The following is a 21,870-nucleotide window of genomic DNA, read 5'->3' on the forward strand; positions in this document are numbered from 1 at the left end:
GATTTGTCGTCTGGGGGGATGGTTTTTCTTTCTGTCGCATGCTAGTCAATCCTCTTTCATAAAAGTATTTAAATTGATGAGTAAACAGACCTGCTACAAATGTAACCAAGACTAGCGTTCGGCGTTGTAAACTAAAATATGTGTTAGTCAGCCTGGGACACATGGCCTGTTTTTGAGTCGACTTTTGAGCCATTCAAGATTCCCAAATATTATGAAACGACAGGAAAGAATTGTTCAAGAATAGGAACGTAGGATCAAATGGCAATTTCATCAGCCTAAGGTTGTAAACTATAATAGACATGGGTTTTCTGGTTGTGTGTTTGTTGCAATTGAGCTTGTGTTCAAGACAAACGAGTGATGCCACTCGACTTGCTTGTGCTCGAGAAGAAAAACTTAAAATGATTCAAGAAATATTGGCATGCAAGCAAATACTATGGGACGGTTCATATATGACATACCTATGCACTTAGGCTGTAGGCACCGATCAAGAAACTTGCTGCGTTAGGTCAAAATGTAAACCAGGAAAGGTCCGCGTACGAAATGCCAAAATCCCAACATATAATCAGTTAAGAGTCAACGAGAAGGGGACATGATAAAAGAATGCCGGACTCCAAAACTTCACACTAATTTCGTGCCAATTGGCAACCCCTGTTTAATACAATCTACTGACTGCAAACACCAGAGATGGAACTAATGAACCACCAGGAGGAAAAAAAAGACGACTAATACAACAAATTATGACACTTACACTTCACAAAGAGGAAGAAGAATAGATAGAAAACAAACCTTTTTTTGGAGTCTCGACGTATTTGCATCTCCAATTCTAGCCAAAACCACCGCAGCTATATATTATGCAACTGACCTCTGGAGTTCTCTCTAGATTACCTCGCCTTTGACTCACTACCCTTGCTTCGAAACGATGAAAGCGAGAAGAATGAACGAGGTGCTGGAAGAATTTTAAATAACAGAAGTGGTTTAGTGAAGCAAAAGAATCACACCAGAACAATCATTTAATTTACTGGATCCCAAGGAAAATTTTAAGAGTGCAACTAGACCTCCAAACAAATACATAAATGACTGTGCCAGTAGAGCACCTGATTTTATTCCCAAAATTTCTAAAAATAACTTAAAAAAAAAAAAAAAAAAAAGCAAAGGGGTGGCAAAAGCATGCTTACTTAAACATCTAAATAACAATAATTCAACAACATGACTGCAACAAGAAATATAGGTACCTTTCAAAGAGCTGCCTGACAGATGATCGTCCCTCAATTTGAAATTTGCAGGAGATGCTGGAATGGAGCTCTGCAACCCTTCTTCAACTGCAAAAAGCAACCAGGAGTTCAGTAAACCTTCTGATACAAACAAGGATCAATATAAAATATTTATCAGTATGTTTCAGCCAAAGTAGATACAAAACTCCATACAGATATAAACCCTCTTCAAAAAAAGGTGTAGTGAAAGTCATACTCCACTCATGAGAAAATGAGCGATGGGGCGAAGGTGATGGAACTTTACGACAGAGAACGGATTCAGCAACGATGATCGAGGCCGGAATTGAGTGGAAGAAGGGAACGACAGCAACGGTTGCGAACCCAGGTCAACATTTCTGAGAAATGAGGATGATTTTGAATGGGGAGAAACGAGCAACAGGTTATCGAGTTTTCTGGTGTCAATGTCCAAGAATGCGAGATCGGGAAGTGGGGAACTTGCACTGTGACGGCAACCGGAGGACCAGTCAGCTGGAGGAGGATGACAACCAAAATTGGAAGATGGTTCGAAACAAGAGGAAAAATCGTTGTGCAAATGTAAGGAACTCTGGAGCACAGTTCGTCTACGAAAACACTGTGCTTACGATAAGCAATGTGGAGGAGCACTCAGGAATTTTTGTTCGCATCACTGTCAGGAACAGCAAGATGCGCTCGTTCAACTCCATCCCAACGCTGCTTGCTCCTCTTTCATGCACCAGCTCGTTGCTGTCGCTGCTGATAGTAATTCTGTAACCAAGACCAAGGAGCTCTGCGTCAGAAAGATCACTTTCAGCTTCTCGGTATTCAAATACCAAAACTCCTGGAGAATTCAAAATTGACCAAAGTCGAGGCAACCTTGTTATGGTGAGGATTTACATCCCCGAGCATGCTGACAATTCTTTCGGGTGGTGCACATTCAGGGAGGGTCTTAATGGTTTCGTCCCGCCTTGTCCCTCCCCATCCCTACCCCCTTCCCCCTTCCCCCACACCCCTGACCCATCATGAAACCCAGTTAACTCACTTTCCCCCCTTACCAAACACAAAAGCCACCTTGCATTCAACTCCACCACCCACCCAGCTTAACCATGATGATTCCATTTGTACCCCATCTCTGACTCTGGCTATCAACCTCCCTCCTGACTCCCAGCAACAGGGAAGACAATCCCTCACTTCATCAGTTTTCATTACCATGATCGAGCCCCATTGACATCATTCCAGGCTCTCCTCTTGGTTAAGCGCTCGTCTCCAGCTGGATTACTCACCAAGAATATCCTACTTGCCCCCTTGATTGGCTCTTCTCTTTCAATCTTCAGGTGATAAAGCCACTGTCGAAAATTAGGGAATGGGAACTGTCTGGCCCAGTCAGTCCGTTTGGGCGGTGGATTTCTATTTGGGGAATTCCGTTGAAACTCTGGACAGACAACACCCTCAACAGCATTGCTACAATCTTTGGACAGCCACTCACAACGACGAATGACACATCCCGGGAAACCAGCTGGATGTTGCCCAGCTCTTCATTGCTACTGGTTTGGCCACTTCTTTCTCAAAGTAACGGTGGCCAAAGATTACTTCTGGTCCAAGGTGGTATTCGATGACATGGGCACTGATGACAGTTCGGATCCTCATCACTGACAGCATGGAAGACAACCCCAAACCCAACAATCACCGAGCCATCACCCGACCGAGTCGCACCCCACAACCTGATAACCAGCCTGCCACCTCGGACACATTAACCACCATCCCTGCTTCTCGCTCAAATTTGAATTCTGGCTCCCAGAACCATTCAGACACTCCCTGCTACCCCTTTCCTAAAGCTGCCATCAGACTAAGGCCTTTGTCAGGCCTGTTCCCCCACAACCTTTCCCCTGACCAACTCACTCCCCAGCTCTTTCAGACTGAAACTCAAAGCCCATTAAAAGTCCGTCCCTCCCTCAACCCTCAACTCCTCCACACCCCACACCCCCCCCCCCCCCCTTTACCATGGACCCATCTCACCCACATCACAATCGCAATGAACCTACAAATACCTCTCTCGCATTGAACCCCTGCAACTTCCCTCAGACAGTTGAAATGTCCAGCCCCCCCCCCCCCCCCCTTTACCATGGACCCATCTCACCCACATCACACATCACAATCGCAATGAACCTACAAATACCTCTCTCGCATTGAACCCCTGCAACTTCCCTCGGACAGTTGAAATGTCCAGCCCCCCGCCCCCCCCCCCCCCCCCCCCCCTTATCTACATTTCAAACATGAAGAAGAGCTCCAACCAGGAGCATTCTGCACAACAACTCCAGCAACCCAATTGAAGCTCAATCTGCCCCTGTCCATGGCATCATCTTCAATTCCCTCCCCCCAAAGGAGCGGTTGCAACAGCTAGTGCCTGAGCTCCAATCCAAACGCGACCGCTATGACGATGAAACTGAAACTTGGCAACAAGAACCATGCTAGAATTATGGGTGTTGTCTACAATGGATACTTGCCAAGCGACGACAAAAATTCTGAAGTCCACAAACCAAACCAAAAATGATCATCGTGTCTTGGAACGTGAGAGGAGTTGGCTCGCCGAGAAAACATACCACAATCTGCCATTTTCTATCTTTATGTAAGCCTTCTATTATAATTCTTCAAGAAACGATGTGCCAAAATATGACCGACTTAATTGCCCGGACCTGTGGCAATGCTTGTCTCTCGAATGGCGTGTTATTGATGCAGTTGGACACTCCGGTGGGCTGATCATTATATGGGATTCTAACAGCATTGACTTGTTGGATTACTGCATTGGCAGATTCTCCATTGGGCTGAGGCTTCGTGACCGCAGCTCTGGAAGACTTTGGTGCCTTGTTGGGGTCTATGGACCCACAAGATACAGAGAGAGGAGCCAATTTTGGGATGAACTTTTGGACCTTGTCCAAGGCTGGGCGCTTCCCTAGTTATTAGCAGGAAATTTCAATGCTATCCGGTTTTGTAACAAAAAGTGTCCGTCGGCTCCTCAATGAGGCGCTTTGTGGACTTCATTGCTTGCAATGAACTTGAGGAAATTCCTTTTACCAGGAAAGACTTTCACCTGGTCAAATGGTCAACAACAGCCAATTCTCTCCAAATTGGACTGACTCCTAGCTAACGCTCATTGGTTACAACTCTATGATAATGTAAACGGAAGAGTTCTCAACCATGTGGGGTCGGATCATTGGCCGATCACTATCCACCTCTTTTGATAGGTGGGGCTCTTCCCTGTTCCGCTTTGAAAATTCTTGGTTGATGGACAAGGATTTTGATCATCTCTTGGCTGACTAGTGGTCGGGTTTTAACATTGATGGTAAAGTTGACTGCTTTCCTCTCCCACAAGCTCAAGCTCATTGAGGACAAGTTGAAAGCATGGACCCTGGATCACCGTTCTACTCTTTGCATGGAGAAAAGACTCCCTCCTCTCCCAGATTGCTGATTTGGACATGACAAAAGAATAAAGGTACCTATCTCCAGCTGAATCTTCTTCTAGAATTACCCTCCAACTCTTTTTTTTATTTATGAAAGGTGATTTTATTACTAGAACCAAAAAGGAGGAGCTAACTCCTAACAACAAGAGATTGCAAGGAAGACATCAGCCATATAATTTGTTGATCTCGGAATGAGAGACCAAAAACAGTCAAATAAATTGACAATTTCCATAATTTCAAAAAAGGTGTTTTGATGCGCCACGGAGGTGGTGAGGATTTTTCACACCAATCAATCACCACCTTTGAGTCTCCTTCAATGAGAATGGGCCCGGAGCAATGGTCACGAAAAACACGGAACCCATTGAGCAGGTTGTAGAGCTCCGACGTTGTGGAATCTGCAATACCAAGAGGCCTAGAAAAGGAGACGATTTGGTTCCCAAGAGAATCACGAATCACTTAGCCAATTACCCTCCAACTTAGTCTTCAATCTATTATTCATCTGAAAAGCGTCCATTGGAAGCAACGGGCCCGGTTCCAATGGTTGGTAGAAGGTGATACCAACACCAAAAATTTTCAAGTAATCGCTACGGCAAGACGGAGGACTAACCGAATTACCTCATTATACATCGATAATGATGTAACTTCGGATAGAGCCTCCATCACTGATGCTTGAACCAGGTTTTATGCAGATCTATATTTTGAGTGTCCTTCCAATGTTGCCACCTCTTTCCTGGAATTGTCTTTCTCTAACATGGAAATTGAACTTGTTGTGTTAGGATTGGCATGTGACTGTGCTCCTGGCCCAAATGGTTTTAATGGGGATTTTTACAGAAGAGGATGACCAATTATCAAACAGAACGTGATTGCTACCGTTAGGAGCTTCTACAGTAAGGGTATAACTTTCCGGAGTATGGGGGCCTCCTTCATCACCCTTGTACCAAAAAAAATTAATGTGGAGCATCCAAGTGATTTTTGTCCTATAAATCTCATTTCCAACACGTACAAGATTATTGCAAGGTTTTTTAAAGCCTACAAACTTAAGGCTCTCTTCCCCCTAGTTATTCATCATGGACAAGGGTTTTTTCTCAAAGGAAGGAACATATTGGACTCCACTGTGGTTTTTTCAAGGGCTCTAGGGGAATTGAACAAGGTGACCCGCTCTCTCCATTGTTGTTCAATATTATTGCGGAATTCCTCTCATCTATGATCTTCACAGCTAGGGACCTTGGCTAGCTTGGATCGGTCAGCTATCATGCGGCTTTTGATATCCCCATTCTTCAATTTGCTGATGATATGATCATCTTTGGAGAAGGGACTTTCAAGTACACTATGAAGATTAAGGTTCTACTAGGCCTATTTGAGTTGGCATCGGGACAGAAGTTTAACTGGCAGAAGGCTACCTTGATGGAGTTCAACATCAACCCTGATGTTCTTCAGTCTATGGCGAACCTATTGGGATGCTCTCTCTCCTCTCCTCAAACCACATACTTCGGCCTCCCCCTCTTCACCAATCGCCTTAACAAGAATCTCCAGACACCGATGATCGAGAAGCTTGAAGTGCGTCTTGCCACATGGCATGATAGACTTCTCACGAAGGCCAGAAGACTCACCCTTCTCAAGTCTTGTATTGCTGGCATCCCAAACCATTATTTATCCTCCACGCCTTGCCCTACATCCATTTGCCAAATCATTGATAAAATTAAACAACAATTTTTGTTGCGAGGCACTAGCTCAGATTTCAAATATCATCTAATCGGTTGGACTGATGTGTGCCTTCCTAAATCTCGGGGTGGATTGGGAATTTGTGTTACAAAAGATATGAATCAGGCTTTGCTCCTCAAGTGGATTTGGAAGTTTAATAACCCAACCACCAACCTTTGGAAGAAGATGGTTGCATCGAAGCTTCGTCGGAGCGAGCACTGGTGGACCTTGGGAGGGAGACGGTGCAGTCTCTCGCTGATTTGGAGATCCTTTTACCTTCTCCTCCCCTCTTTTAGTTCGGCCATTCGATATCATGTTGGCAATGGGCGAAAGATCAGGTTTTGGGACGATTGGTGGGTTGGTTGTGGCCCTCTTTAGGACATTGTCAACAGTATCTGGCAAATCTCCAACCAACAGAACCTTTCTGTTGCTGACGCTTGGGGAATCAGCTCTTGGGACCTTCACCTTCGACACGGCCTTGATGAATCATCAGCCTTGGATGCCTCTCGACATCTGGAAGAGCTTAGTTCTTCAAGGCTCAGGGACAATTTGACTTATAAGATGATTTGGTGGTCGGAGAAGAGTGGTACTTTCACAATATCCTCTGCTTATTTCTTCATTCAAGTGATGGAGCCCTAGCTACACTGAACATGATGTGGCCATTTTTTGGCGCCTCAGTGCCCCTCACAAGGTCAACTTTTTTCCTCTAGAGTGCCAACCTTAACAAGATCCTCATCCAACAATCTTTGACGAAGGGTTAACCATAATGTGAGCACTCTTTGTCCTCTTTGTAGTTCCACGGAGGAAACTATCAACCACCTCCTTTTCTGCCCCTTCTCTTGGACGGTGTGGATGGCCATCCTCAACCGTGTTGGTCTTCAACTTTGTCTACTTGGGAACTTCCTCTCTGTCAGTCGAATGCTCCTTGGGATCTCCTTTCCCAAGATGATCAAATCACTTATTTCTGCATGCACAACTTTCATTCCCTGGGGTATCTAGAAAGAAAGAAATAATAGAAGGTTCAATGGAAAGGCCGAGTCCCTTGAGAGGGTCACTTGCACCATCATTGGCCTAATCTTCTCTTGGCTTCATATTAGAAAAGAATTCACCTCCCTCCTAGGTTTCTCTCTCAGGGACAATTGGCACGGTCTAGCTCAGACGAGCTCCCCACCCAGGCCCCCACTATTCAAGAGTGGCAACCTCCCCAGTTGGGCTTCCTCAAGCTTAACTTCGATGGTAGTTCTCTCGGTAACCCCAGCAAGGCTGGCTATGGTGACATTTTTCACGATTCTGCAAACTCTCAGCTCATCACATACTCTGGTCCTCTGGGCATCTCAGACTCCACTTAAGTTGAGCTTCAGGCTCTCCTCCACAACCTCATTGTCTTTCACAAGCATCTTTGTGGCCCACTCCATATTGAGGGTGATTCCAAGGTGGTAATCAGATGGTGCTCCTCCACCCACCTTGGCGACATTGGGATGTATTCAATGAAATTATGGATTAAGTTCCCACATTACCTGTATCCGATCCCAAATTCCTAGGTCAACTAATTTTGTTGTCGATTTGCTTGCTAAGCAGGGAGCCTTCCTCCAATCTCTTGTTGTAAAAGATGTGCTTCCCAATCTTGCATCTTGTTGTTTCTTTGTTTTGTTTAATAAAATCTCACATTCTCAAAAAAAAAAAAGATATAAACCTTCTTCAAATAATTTGGTTTCATGCATAAGGTTTCAGTTTTTTTAATGACCAAACAATAACAAAAATTAATTGACAAAAAGAAATGCAAATGCTTGCCTTGCTCATTGAAGATCTCTCCCTCATTGAAGCTATCACATGCAGGTACCGAAGTGAATACCATTCTTGATTTCCTCAGATCTTCTGAAGACCGATTTGCTGTATCCCTACCATCTTCTGTGTCATCATCACCTTCAGAGGCCGTTGAAGCAGAGACCCAGTCACTAGTAAGGCTTTCTGCCCCTCTGCTTTTTCTTCCAAACTTTAACAACCTCTTGAATCCTCTTGTTACATCCTTCCGAGACTGGTGTGAAGAAGAATTTGTCACAAGGATTGGCTTCTGCGCACTTCCCCATTTTTTCCGCATCTGTGCTGCATCAGACTCCATCATCCGGGTTAGTGAATGTGAGTTCCATGAAGCTGGACTTCCTATGGGTGAATCCACAAATGCATCAACATCTGAAGTTTCATGAGCATAAGAAAATGAATGGTGCATCCATGAAGCCGGGCTTTCACCAGGAAAATCCTGTACAGATCCTGTGGGCATATTAAACTTTGAAGAAACTGTGGCTAGGGCCACCGCAGCAGACTCGTCATCCACTTGAGAAAGAGATCTCAAAACTTCACAATTTTCTGACCCAAGATCACCCAATTTTTCAGACTCATGGATAAGTTGTTTTTCATTTACATAGCCACCAGAAAAACCCTCACTTTTAATGGCTTCAGTCATCACTTCTTCAAATTCTTCTCCCACATCCTCTTCTTCCACTTTAACATAGTCCACAAACACTTCTAATTGTTTGCCCTGCTCTTCAGACTCTTCTTCATTATTCGTGATCACAGGAGCCATAGAAGCTTTCTGCTTAACAATACCAACCCCAGATCCAGGACCCATCCCATTGCCCCTTCTAGGAAATGACTTTGAATCTCCATTTTTATGGTTTTTATTATAATGACTTTGCTCAGTTTGCTCCTTAGAAAATCTTAACGGAGTAAGAACAGCATTCTCTAAATTTACAGGTAGTGCATCATTCAACTCAAAAGGACCTGAAGGACTTTTTCTCATGGACTGAGACCTCTTAGGCTTCTCTTCCTTAGGTAGAATTATCTCCTCACTACTACTCTTACTATGGGCATAATTTCTCTGCTGTGAGCGAGTACTTGGCTTGCTCACTCCAGCTGATGGCTTTGTATTCTCCTTTTTTAAGTCAGAGAAGTTGGGGACAGACTGAGCAAGAGGGTTTTCTGACTGGGGCCGGCGTCTTCCAAAACTGGAGCTGACAGTCTTCACAGCTGACCTCGGGAGTGAGGATGGAAAGGTTCGAGGGGTGGAAGATGAAAGGCTTCTAATATGTGAAATCCTCTTGGGATTGGTATTTCTTGACGAACCATCACCTGATGGACTCTGCTCACAAAAACCAGATAGGTCTTCATCCTCTTCACTCAGAAAGCACTCTTCTGCCTGCTATCAAACCAGAAATAAGTTAACAGGTGACTGCATTCACTACAACACCATCAGCTATGTAGCAAACAGCCAGCACTAATCGTCTAGATTCCAGGAATAAAATATTCTAGACACAATAATAACAACCCAGCCCTCAAAAATTGCAGAAAACATCTTCAAAGTGATGCTGTAATGTTTTCTTTTTTTATTTAAATTGCATGTTTCAATATAACTAATGTTCCTAAAGTCTTTTATATAAACTTGTTATGGTGTCATCTCCTGAAATCTTGGCAACCTTAAACAGACAAAAAAACTTTCTGGACAATCATAACCTGTAACACACCAAGAAGATATGACGTAACATTAAAAATTAAAAAAAAAAAATTTAAATTTATTAAAAAACCAAAGAAGGTACATTAATCGATTATACCAGTTCTTTGCTCTTCATTGCAGCACGAAAATTGAAAGACCTAAGCTTCTCCACACGGTGATGAGCACGCTGTGCTGAATCATTTGCAGATGCATCTAATTTGGCTTTCAACTCAGTTCTACTTCTTTCAAGACTATCCTGCATGGCTTTCATCTTTGCCTCCTTCTGTGGTCTCATCAAAACCCATTCCTCTTTGAGCTTAGCCTCTCGTTTTTGCATATATTTGTCGTAGAAGATACCTCTGGAATCCTCCAAGAAACCAAAATCAGAGTTCTGCTTTTGCTCACTGTAGTCCTGATTTTCCACCATTTTCATCAGCAAACTCTTATCAATTTCTGCTGCATTACTTGTACTAGTCACTGATTCCTGAGCACTTTTATTTTCAGATAACTGTGAAGCTCGGGAGGCCTCAGACATCTTGTCTAGAACACCAGACTCCTCCTCTCCCTGCATACCAGTCATCTTCCCTCTTCGAGATGAAGTTGCCTGATCTCCAGGAACCCTGAGTTTGTGAGCAGCAAAAAGTTTTTCCAATTCATTTGCTTTCAACTGAAGTTCGTCATTCAGTTCTTGGTTTCCCTTTGAAGGTCTTGGCTTCTGGACTTCTTGTGAACTGATTGCAGCCGAGTCAAACATTGCCTGACTATCGGAGACCTTTTTCCCAGAGAAATTGGACCCACCATTTGCATAAAGAAATACACCATCACCACTCCTGCCCAGTAACTTCTTACTATGCTCAGGAACAGAGGTCTGTCTATGCAGCTTAACTCCATGAACCGACTCTTCCACAGCAGTGGAAAAAGACCCTCCAAGTTGTGGATGAGAGGTAACCAAGCCTTTCTTCCCAACTTCGTCCCCTTTAACTGAATAATTTTTCCTACAGTACTGTGGACCAACCCGGTCAGTCTTTGCAACTATTTCAGGTTCTACAGAAAATTCATTCTGTTGACCCTGTGAAGAAAATAAGTCATTTCTTCCCAAATTCCCCACTTTGCTAGTAGTAGAAGACTTAAATTGAACCTGAAATGGTGATGGATCTTTCGTCTTTGATCCAACTTCCTCAGTTTTACTACTAAATGAAGCATTAGAAGTAGGCTGTTCTTTCAAGTCAACATCCCCAGATCTGTTCACAGAGGATCTAATCGACTTTTGAGAGGAAAATTCAGTACCCTTTGCTGCACCATCCTCCATGCGTCCTTGACAAGGTTTTGGCAATAGCTGCTGAGGAGCTAGGCGGTTCTTTGACCCTGGATAGTCTGCCCCACTCTGAAGTTCTTTCATCTCAGTCTGTAAAACAGATTGATCTTTCAATTTGACCTGCTCTGATCCACCAGGAAAGTCTCTAAACTGGGTGGAGGAAGAAACTTGATCTTTTGACCTGATATCGTCATCCCCACCTGAGACATTTCTTGACTGTAGGAGATAGGCAGTTTGACTTTGATCCTTTAACAATGCTTTGAACTTGTCATGTGGACCAGCAAGATTGCTTGAAGTACTGGTAGGGGTAACTTGAGAATTCAAAGTATCTTTCAATCTGTTATCTTCACTCTTGATCAGATTGGAATTACTGGATACAGGAGTGTGAGCACAGGAGGGAGAAGAGGGGGTCCCACAATCAGACTGCTCATTCTCCTTCTTGACACTATTTAACTCAATGCTCATGTCACTGGCCCCACTCCATCTTCTCAAGACAGCCTTCTCAGTAGCACCTCCTACAAACCCTACATCTGATGACAGCCTGCGGAGTTCGGCAGACTTGCCAACAACTTTTCCCCCACTTCCTGTTTGCTCCTTTTGCTTGTTCTCAAACAAATGGATCCTATCCTGCACACTAAGCCGCCTCGCCGGCTGTTGCTGACTTATGGAGGGCGATGGCTCAACAATTTTTTCTGCTTCCTTTTCAACAATACCCTCATTCTCCCTTGGCTGATTTCTGTCACTGCTTGCAAGGCTTGCTGGACGACGTAAAACAAAACCAACTGAAGGGACAGGGATCTGTTGACACGTAATGGGCTTTGATGGATGGGTTGAGGGAATGCTATCTTGTAGATGCTCACTGTGATTGTCTGCTTCATGCTGTGACACACTTGATTTCAAGGACATGGTGTTATTAGCCTCAACAGGATCATCATCAAGAGACATGTCTGAACCAGACGAGGAACGCACATTTCGGTCATCAATGCCGTTCCGCGATGGATTTATCAGCTGCGGCCGTCGCTGGCAGAGAGAGATAAATTTACTGCATGCTTCACTATTTTCCAGAGTAAAACAGGGAAAAGAGAAAACATTAGATAGTTTTATCCATTATTTACAACATATAATACAGTCAAGTGAAAGTATACTCTGACAAATTGAGATGACACCCAGCAAGAGATTTTGCTATGTAGATAGTTATCTTATCTTCAGGCATGTCGGATTAAGTCATCTCAGAAAAGAGGATGGAGGATAGAATCAGTACATGTCAATGTTAAAAACCACATAAATCATTGACAAAATTTTAAGCAAAAAAAAAAAAAAAAAAAATTCCTGTATCAATGGTCATAATGTTCCACTATCCTCCCCTATAACTTGAGACATCTAGGACCAAAAAAGATGGAGATTTAATGTCAAACTGAACGGACAACCTAAGAACTTGAAAATGGTTTGACAAACTAATCTGTCTGCCTCTACCCAGAGCCATGGCTTGATGGATGGGTTAGGCCACTGGACCTACAGTCATTTACTTGCTCAGGCAATGCTATGGCAAGCTCATGCAAAGAATCAAGCCTTTCCTGAGTGTCTACCTGCTTAGTAGGATTAGAACAGTTGGACACAAAATTTAGTAGAATCGCAAATGCGAAACCTTGCTGGACACTGCATTGATGAACAATTTGTAGAAAGAAATTTGGACTACTTTCCTAAAATGATGGAAAGCAAATTGTATTTGTAAGGATTTTGAAGCAGACTCTTTCTTCATGAGAAAGATGCATTAAAGATTCTGAAGCACAAAAATATAAGCAGCATGATGATCACCACAAAAAATGTCTCAGCATATAAAGCAGGTCAGCTTACTGTATATTATGTAGGATGATAAGTTGGCTTGGTTCCATCCCAAATAACCAGCCACCCAAGGAGGCCAATAACATGACTCAGCACATAAAGCAGGTCAGCTTACTGTATACTATGTAGGATGATAAGTTGGCTTGGTTCCATCCCAAATGACTAGCCACCCAAGAAAGCCAATAACCCGATTTACAAACCCAATAATAATAACCCATGGCATAACAGATATGGAACTTTTAACCAAACAAACACCTCACTCATGCATGGACCCACAGAACAAAAGGGCCCAAAACACAACATGGACCAGAGATTGGGCTCTAATAGCAAGATAACTTGGGCCAGGTCTGATCACTAATTGACAAACCACCTTAAAAGGCCTACCATCCAACTATAAACCCAACAACATCCAAAGCCAAATATTAGATGTAAAGACTTTTACCAAACACTAGCACAGTGCTTCAACTTTTCTTTGTATATACTTTATGAACAATGATCATTTCAACAATACTTACTTCAAGCGATGAGCGCCAAAACAATCAGCAAAAAGCAGGAGCTCTGAAACATTGTCAAGAGTAAAACCAACAGATGATGCACGGGCACAAGCTGCAGTTAGGTCCTGCTTAACTGCCATGACCCGCACATTAATGGCCCTCAACAGGTCCTTCCTGAATGAAACAAAAACAATCATAAAATGGAACCAAACTAGTAACAGAAATGCAAAAAAGTAACCAATACTTTCTCTTTTTTTTATTCATATAATTTTCTGATATGAAGAATATCAAGCTGTCTACAGAATGCTGGATTTCGGTGGAAACCATAAGTTTTCCCAGATATACACTAAGAAGTTTGCCCAGATATACACTGTTCCGTTGATCTCAGCAAATCCAGAAACAAGCTAGAGTAATAAGTGCTAGATCCAAATCCATTTTGATTATCCTTTGAGATTTGAAGAAAGCATCTACACTCAAAAGCACAAGCTTTGAGTGGAGAGGCCCAAGTCTTACACTAGTTTGAGGATCAGTTAACAACAAATGTAAAATCTCCAATACTTGGTCCTCACTGTGACTTCCTAACACATTGTCAATTTGGATGGGAGCCCCAAAACCAGCTGAGCTCAATGGACCTGCTCAACAAAAACAAATGATCTGACTTAAAGGTTCAAGATAAGATTGGGAAGGCTCAACCCAAGTTCCAAAATTAGTTCATGGATCACTTGACAACTAGCATTAGATCTTTCCAGGACAAGTAAAATCCAAGAGAACTCCATCAAGCTTAACCCAAAAACCAAAAATCATGGTATCCTCATTCCCAACACAGGCTTATACCCAAATGAATCTCATGACAAGGCTATCAAGTCACTCAAGCACACCACAAATGGGATACAGCAACTCAAAGTTCTGTTGTTTCTAGGTATCTAAACAGGTTGTGCCAGATCATAGTAATTCTTGTACCACCCATAGTAGGCGAATACGATTAAACTCTATATTATCTCATGTAGTACCCAAAACAGACATCATAAACCATTAAAACCATACCAAAAAATAAAACAAATAAAAGATCTACTAATAACTCAACTCAGCCAAGAAGTTTTTGATAAAGTCAGCAAAGAACACCTTTTCTTTGACCTATAGTCCACAATGATCTCAAAGAACTGACTCAGCAAAGCAGCAGCCATAAACAGTTTTAAAACAGTTTCTACAATGTTAGCATTATGAGAAAGAGTTGATTATTGCAACTTCCATTGATCATTAAGACCAACTTATTTGAATGCTATAAGATCACAAAAACACAGATAATTCAATTACTACTTAGTCACTATGCTAATGATAATAAATCCGTTCATTATTCTATAAAATTCTTCAGAAATATAAGTACTATGTTTTTCCAACTTGGAGTCGGTCACCTGAAAATCCAAGTCAACTTGGGATAGATAACAAAAACTAAAATAAATGACAATACAGTAATTGTGCACACTTACTGATCGAGTCCCTATAGCTGATAGAGGATAGTTATACAAATGCACTCAACTAATTAATAACATGATATATAATCCACTAAAACTATCTAACACATGCCTTCAAAGGTTCTTGAACCTTGTTATCAGGGAATATTTATACAAAATTGAATTGATTACACAAATTTTAAGAGTATTTTTAAGGCATTTTCTAAATTAATCACCATGTCCTCCACAATCAGGTATTCTTAGAAGCAGAGGCAATAGGCAGTGAAGGACAAGCTTACTTAGTTGAATCTGCTGCTTCTTCCTCTACTCCACTTTCTGCTGAATCAAATTACAGATGAAAAACAGATCAGTTGAAATGGAAAGAGACAGATTATAATAATAGAAGCCATTACAGCAAGAAACTAAACAATCTAAGAGTCCACAGAAAAGTAAGCCAATAGAGGGCCACAACATGGTATAAGCAACTCAAAGATGTAAAAAAAAAAAAAAGGATGGAAAGAATTCCTTTTTATTGTTAACTAAAAAAACACCAGTTTAATTGTGGCATTATGACTGTATGAAAAAGTCACTCAGACAGGCTGGTGTTATGAGACTTCCTCTTTAACCCAAACCAAGTTGCCCATGTAAAAAGCAAATTCCCATGTACTTTACATTGCCCCTCCTACGTCATCTACAATATAGAATGGAAATCCATGAATTGTCCACCACAAGGCTGATGAATCCATTTGAAAAGGTCTTGAAAAAAAGTGACAGAAAGAATTATAAATATATAAATAAGAACCCAATTGCCTAATGAAGATAAAAAGTTTAAATAGAAACCCAAAAGAGGGTAATTTACGCTTGGCCTCACTCTAACGGCATTTGTATCTCCATCTAAACTCTCAACTTCCTAACTATGATCTAGACAAAGCATACCAAAAACATTTAATATTCCATGGAGATGACATAAAAACAAAGTGCACTTCCTTAAAACAGGAAAATGACCATCTCTCCATTGTTACCCAACCGAATATGCATTAATACAGTCTAAGACTTAATTTTTCCACTTTCCCATGCACCATAACAGCAATGGCAGAAAATTAGAACCTCAATATTTTGATCAATGTCATGAAAAGTCTCATGCAACTTCCAATCCACCAAAAGATGTGTTGAATTTGTGGAAAAGAAAAATACTTCATTGACTTCATTAACTTATTCTAATCAGAGTACATGAACCTCTATTTATACTAGAGGAAGGGTAGTAGAGTCCATTTACAATAAAAATACCTTTGTCCCAATTACACCCAAACTCTAACACTTAAAGATAAGTCCTAGAATAATAAAATAACCAAATATAAATAGAAGATTAACTTAACTAAAACACTTTTAAACTGAAACTCCTCTATGAAACCTGCTTCCATAATAATTGTGGCTTTGTAAGACTTCTTCTTGTGTAAGACTCATAATGCCATAATTGTATGGGCCTGGGGCTTCTCCTTGGTCTATGGGCCTTCCTTGGTCTTATGGGTTTGAGCCCATCTTCCAACACACTTGGATATGTGGTTCTTTCTTGGTTGTGTGGGCTTGGGTCTATCTTCCAACAAGTTGTATTTGTGCTTTTAGTCAAACTTTATCTAAGAAGAAACAATAAGGTTACCACACACTAACAAAGATGAACTAGGAAATGTGTACAGTTTGCCACTATAAACAATAAGGCCCTGGAGTCTTAGTCATCAATTACTGACAATGAAGATCAAAGAGCTATAGTTCTCCTCCATGCATCTCTTTGTCTTGTGTGTGTTTGTGTATGCACACACACGTGAAAGAGAGAGAGAGAGAGAGAGAGAGAAATGAGAGAAGAGGGATAAAGATAAACTAAAATAAAAAATGACAAAAACTATTTGCAGTTAACCAAATTAGCGTCCATTTACACAAAAGGAAAGAAAACCTATTTCACACATTCAAATTAGTGCTTTCAAAACTATTAGATTTTATTCAGAGGTCACAATGGAGACCCTATTCTTTCTTATGCTAGTCCGGTGGGCATTGTCGATTCTAAAACTGCTAAAGTTAGTGCTCTGTTGTTCGGTCTCCAAATCTTTAGGGATCGTCTCCATGGCAAGTTAATCATTGAAGGCGACTTGAAGACGGTTATTAGTTGGTGTTCCAAAGACAGCTTCCCCCCTTGGCGCTACTGGCCCATCACTAATAGTATTGTTGACATTGTATCTTCTACTCATTGTAATTGGAATCTCATTCCTAGATCAGCCAACTCTTTGGCTGATAAATTGGCGAAATTTGGAACTTCCCAGCAATCTCTCATTGTTTGGGAAAGTTTCCCTCCTTTGTAAATTGCTCTTTTCAGCTTTTGTCTTAATAAAAATCAGCATCATTTAAAAAAAAAAAAAAAAAAACTGTTAGATTTTAGGGTTTCATGCTTAAACGGGTCTAGAGTAGAACCCCAACCAGACCAAATTGGCTGATTGAGACAAACCCCAACCAGACCAATTGGGTACAACTAGACCCAATCCCTGCAACAGGTCAGAACACTACAAGACCTACAAATGTGTCAAAAACCAGGTGACCAGGCCGGGTTGGCCTGTTCAACCAATGAACCAACAGACCAAACCCAGTCAACCAGGTAATTATTGTGCAGGGAAAATTCCCCACACAACAAAGAAACACTGCCTCCCCTTTCCTCGCCCTTTTTCACTGCAACAATGAGGGAGGGATCATCGCCCCAATAGGACAACTGTAGAACGGGGGCATACCCCCACCGCGCCTCCCCTTTGGTCCTTTTGCCAAAGGAGTAGAACTACGCTCCCTCCCTCATGCAAAAATGGTGGGGAAGGAAGATCAAGGGAGATGGCTCTCCCCCAATCTTCTTGAATGACATCATCACCAATTCAATCAAACCCGGTCACCATATTGGGTCTGGGACTGGGCCGGGTTTAATGACGGTGTTCCAATCTAATTTATGAGTGTACCTAATTAAAAACAATCAACTAAAACGCCTCAACTTCCACTTACCCCCTAGTCTTCAACACAAAGAACATCTCCGGCCAAGAACCCTAAGTTTATCATAATTCTAGCAGCACGAAGATCGTTATCAGTTCTTCAAAGCTTGAAGACCCTCACACCAGAAATATCTCCCAAATGAAACTATGGGCATATTAAGATAATAATTGTAAGTAGGCCGAACATGGGAGCTTCCCATAATCAATAAACCAAGAAATAAGTCATTATCTACAGATTGCCCCTTGTAGCTTTTTTACACATGCACACTACACCCAAAACCCCTGGTGAAACTTGAACTCAAGACCTCATACTAGAAACCTCCCCATGTGGCCATAGAGCTGAAGACTCACCTACCAATGGGTTATAGAAGTTCAAGAAAAAGGGGGAAAACCACTCTTTATGACTCAAGCCTCATGAACACAGCTAACAACTAGGAGGCCTTTCATCAAACACAAAACTAGCACTTGCTGAAGAAGCAATATTCTATTATTATTTTTTATAGTTATATCAGACACTGATAAACATACAATTTCTTTCCTAAACATACAGTTAAAGACTACCCTCTTGGATGGGAATCAAACTGGTAACTAACAAGTCGCAACCAAAGTTCCTTAACCACTTGAGCTACGGTGGCAAATGCATGACATCAGTTTTAAAAGGAAAATCATCCAGAAGAAACATTCGGGTCAAGTCTATTTTTGTCTTTTTCAAATGGCAGATATATTGATTACCACAAAGAGCAACAAAGGGGGAGAGATGGCAAAACAGCCCTTCAACCAAAGAAAAAGAAGAAAAACTAGGAGGCACACCATTCCTACAACAAGATGTTGTGGGCGAGCATGCTCCTTAGCAAGAGAATCTGCAATGAATTAGCACATATGAGAGTATGGATCGAAGCTGTATCCAACATCTGCATAGTATCCAAGGCTTCATAAAGGAGTTGATCAAACATCCAAGGGGGATTGGTTGTACTCTTCATCCAGCCAATTACCACCTATAAGCAACCTTCCACAAAGCAGACTTCGGAAACAATCCTTGTAGAGCCTCAACCTAGGACCAAGCTATAACTTCAGCCTCCAAAGAGTCCTTGAGTCCAATAGGACCTGAATATGCCAGCAAGACATGACTGTCGCTATCTGTAATAACTCCTTCAATGCCCGCTAAACCTGGTCAACACTCTAGTACCACAGTAGATTTCATGCATAAGGATTTTGAGCATTAGCAATCGAAATTACCAAGCAAAAAAATATGCATCCAAAAACTTTTGTTTCTAAAAAATACAGTTAGCAAAGCTAGATGTCAGGGTATGGTGACTCTTGCTATAAAAAAGTAAGATTTTTCAATAATTTGCCAGTAGGAGGTGCTACAAAGGGGAACCAACATACCTAATGAACCTGATAAATGACCTCTCGCCCCCTGGATTCAAAGAGATCCTACCACTGTCAGTGAATGCTAAAAGCCTAGGAACAAATGATTTTTTTTAATAGTTCAACAATTGAAAATATGAAGCATTCAAGAAAATAGAGATAACTACCTGTGAATAAATCCTCCAGGCCGACTCCAACTGGGACATCTCTGCATCAAATGTGTTGACCATTTCCAACACCTCTGGTGTACTAACAAATCGGACAAACCTAAAGATAACAAGAATCTCATCAGATGGAAAGGCAGACTGTGCACAAAATTTTCAAAATTAAAAGAAGAACAATAAAAGACAATTAAGATCTTCCAGGATTACAGGCATGTTCTTGTCATGAATAATGGACATTGGCCATATATCTGAAAGACAGTTGCAATGGCATTTTAGAGCTTCACCTCTCAAGTGTTCCTTTGGTAAACCATGAGCCAACATTGTTTCGTCTCTCAACTTCGAGTTTAATAGATGGAAGTGCCTGAGCAACCTGTTTTTCTGCGACTGTCAAATGAGTTACAAACGGCTTCACCAACCCAGAGGCAAGTTTCTCAGTCTTCCCTTCACCTGATACAAATAATTCACAACTGCAAATGAAGCAAAAACTCAGCAAAGATCAAACACAAGAAAAAGAAAGAGACATGAATTTCCTATAACATCAAATAACCATCTCACCGTGTGCGTTGGGGAGACAAGTGGAATACAGCATAATCGAGGGGGGTGTCAGATCTCATTTTCAAATAAGCAACAGTTCTATGACCTCCCCCAATTTTTATCTACGCACAGAAGAATCTTGTAAAAAGTTTATCATCAAGTGAACATCAAAATCTGCAGGAACGAACAAGAGTTGAACAGAACTTTGCTCAGTCAGAGGAGGTAGTAAAACACGGAAAGCTTTATCCAGAAAAAAGAAAAGAAAAGAGTGCAAATGCTGACTTTATAGACGACAGTTTATCAGCATAAGGTAAGAACCGCAAACTCACAAAAGAAATAATGAAAGGTCCAGCATCTAAAAGTACTATTAGAATCGCCCTTCATTACCAAATGAAATTAATTAAAGATGAAGCAAACTATTCTGCGACCAACGGTTCTTAAGAGCAAAACATAGCTCAAACCCTGAACAGGATTATAATATATTTTGGCAGCAATTGCAGGAAAAATGTAAAACTCAACACCGATTGACGGCCTTTCAGACTACCAAGGATGTGAAAATTAACGACGAATCGACTCTCGGCTACAAGTTTTCAGGAAACTCATCTCAAATGAAACCGAATGCTTCACAGAAAGTACATCGAAACCGAGCTTTTCCTCCCGGTTTTGCAGAGAAAATGTACGAAAATGGCATAAGCTCAAAATCATTCTTCCACATTACCAGAGCGTCAACTCTTCAACACATCCTCCACCACCTCGATGCACCGCAGCAATCCAGACAGCAACATGGAAAATCAGGTTCACCAATTATTTACCAGACGATCAGTACGCAATTTCAACCAAACCTCTCCGTTTTCCACATTCTCAACGGGGGATTACATACAAGACCGAAACAAATTTGACTGAATGGCAAAAATCGAAATCTACGGCACAATGCAGCAAATCCCCGACAAATGCACCAGGAGTCCCACGCAAAAATTCAGAAGAAATCCAAATGCCAAGGGATCGACCGCCATTTTGCACGCACCTGTAGATGTTAAGAGAGGATCTTCAACCTCCGTTGGTTAGTGAACAAGCATTTGAATTTTTTATTTTTTTTCTTCTTCTTCGTATGCGTACTAAGGCTTCACTTTTTTGTTGTTGCTTTTCCTTGTCTTTGTTACTTTTTCGGATTTTCTTTTTCTCTTCGTTTTTGCCAAAACCCTACCAGAGACGAAACGAGTCGTATGCTGTCGGTGTTTTAATCTCTCTCTCTCTCTCTCTCTTCGTCCCCCTGAAATTGCAGCGGAGAGACGGTGTAGACGTAGTGCTCCTTGGGACAATTTTATAACATGTCTTAACGGAATGACGTCAATAATCTTCCCCTTCGAAAGAATTACGAAAACCGCCGCGCCCTCTGGATACCTTGTAGACATAGGGACCCACATTAGATAGACCAAGTCTCTTGGTCGTATATATCACATACGACACTCTCACCTGGTTGCTTGAAAATCACCCAAGACGGAGCCGGGGTCGTCTTTGCCTTGAAGCATCCATTTCTTAATAAATCTCCACGTCTATTAGGTCCCACGCAGCAGAGAGCAGAATCAATGTGGCGACCGCCGATCAGAGACACTAAAAGGGCAGTTAGGTAGTTTGGGAGAATAATTGGGTTGAATAGCTGCTACTACCAAAGGTATTAAATGACCGCTGAAACAATTTAAAAAAAGATCCCCGATTATTCTTCTCTGTCCTTTTCCTTTAAATTTTGGAACGTGTACCCCTCAAGTACGAACACGGGTGGCTGCAGTCGCAGCGGCTATTTGTCATTTATGAT

The 21,870-nt window shown here is 41.6% G+C and overlaps 1 protein-coding gene across 4 annotated transcripts; it reads right to left on the reverse strand.

Moving 5' to 3' along the window:
- Window positions 1-606: 606 nt before the first annotated feature.
- LOC137955521 (probable GPI-anchored adhesin-like protein PGA55) lies at window positions 607-21,313 on the reverse strand. Of its 4 annotated transcripts, none has more exons than XM_068802497.1 (11): window positions 21,082-21,313; window positions 20,079-20,231; window positions 19,808-19,990; window positions 19,527-19,626; window positions 19,378-19,408; window positions 15,274-15,313; window positions 13,545-13,697; window positions 9,991-12,241; window positions 8,177-9,581; window positions 1,233-1,319; window positions 607-946 (listed from the first exon to the last, which is right to left on the reverse strand). In XM_068802497.1, the coding sequence occupies exons 2-11, from the start codon at window positions 20,135-20,137 to the stop codon at window positions 882-884; spliced, it is 4,374 nt and encodes a 1,457-aa protein (XP_068658598.1). In that variant the 5' UTR covers window positions 20,138-20,231; window positions 21,082-21,313; the 3' UTR covers window positions 607-881. The 4 variants fall into 4 exon arrangements, with proteins under 4 accessions (XP_068658598.1, XP_068658601.1, XP_068658599.1 ...); XM_068802500.1 differs by having other exon boundaries at window positions 15,274-15,310; window positions 20,776-21,313; XM_068802498.1 differs by having other exon boundaries at window positions 8,177-9,578; window positions 20,776-21,313.
- Window positions 21,314-21,870: the final 557 nt, after the last annotated feature.

Source organism: Aristolochia californica, unplaced genomic scaffold, assembly GCF_029961685.1.
Source record: "Aristolochia californica isolate CCGP_79_NKW_82.1479 unplaced genomic scaffold, dmAriCali1.0.hap1 SCAF_2, whole genome shotgun sequence".
Classification (NCBI taxonomy): domain Eukaryota; kingdom Viridiplantae; phylum Streptophyta; class Magnoliopsida; order Piperales; family Aristolochiaceae; genus Aristolochia; species Aristolochia californica.

Coding starts and splice junctions, on each gene's coding strand:
- LOC137955521 (XM_068802497.1), bottom strand. CDS start 20,137: ATGAGATCTGACACCCCCCTCGATTATGCTGTATTCCACTTGTCTCCC. Junction 15,314..19,377: donor TCATTTATCAGGTTCATTAG/GTATGTTGGTTC, acceptor AATTTGATTCAG/CAGAAAGTGGAGTAGAGGAA. Junction 1,320..8,176: donor AGAGATCTTCAATGAGCAAG/GCAAGCATTTGC, acceptor TGCTTTTTGCAG/TTGAAGAAGGGTTGCAGAGC.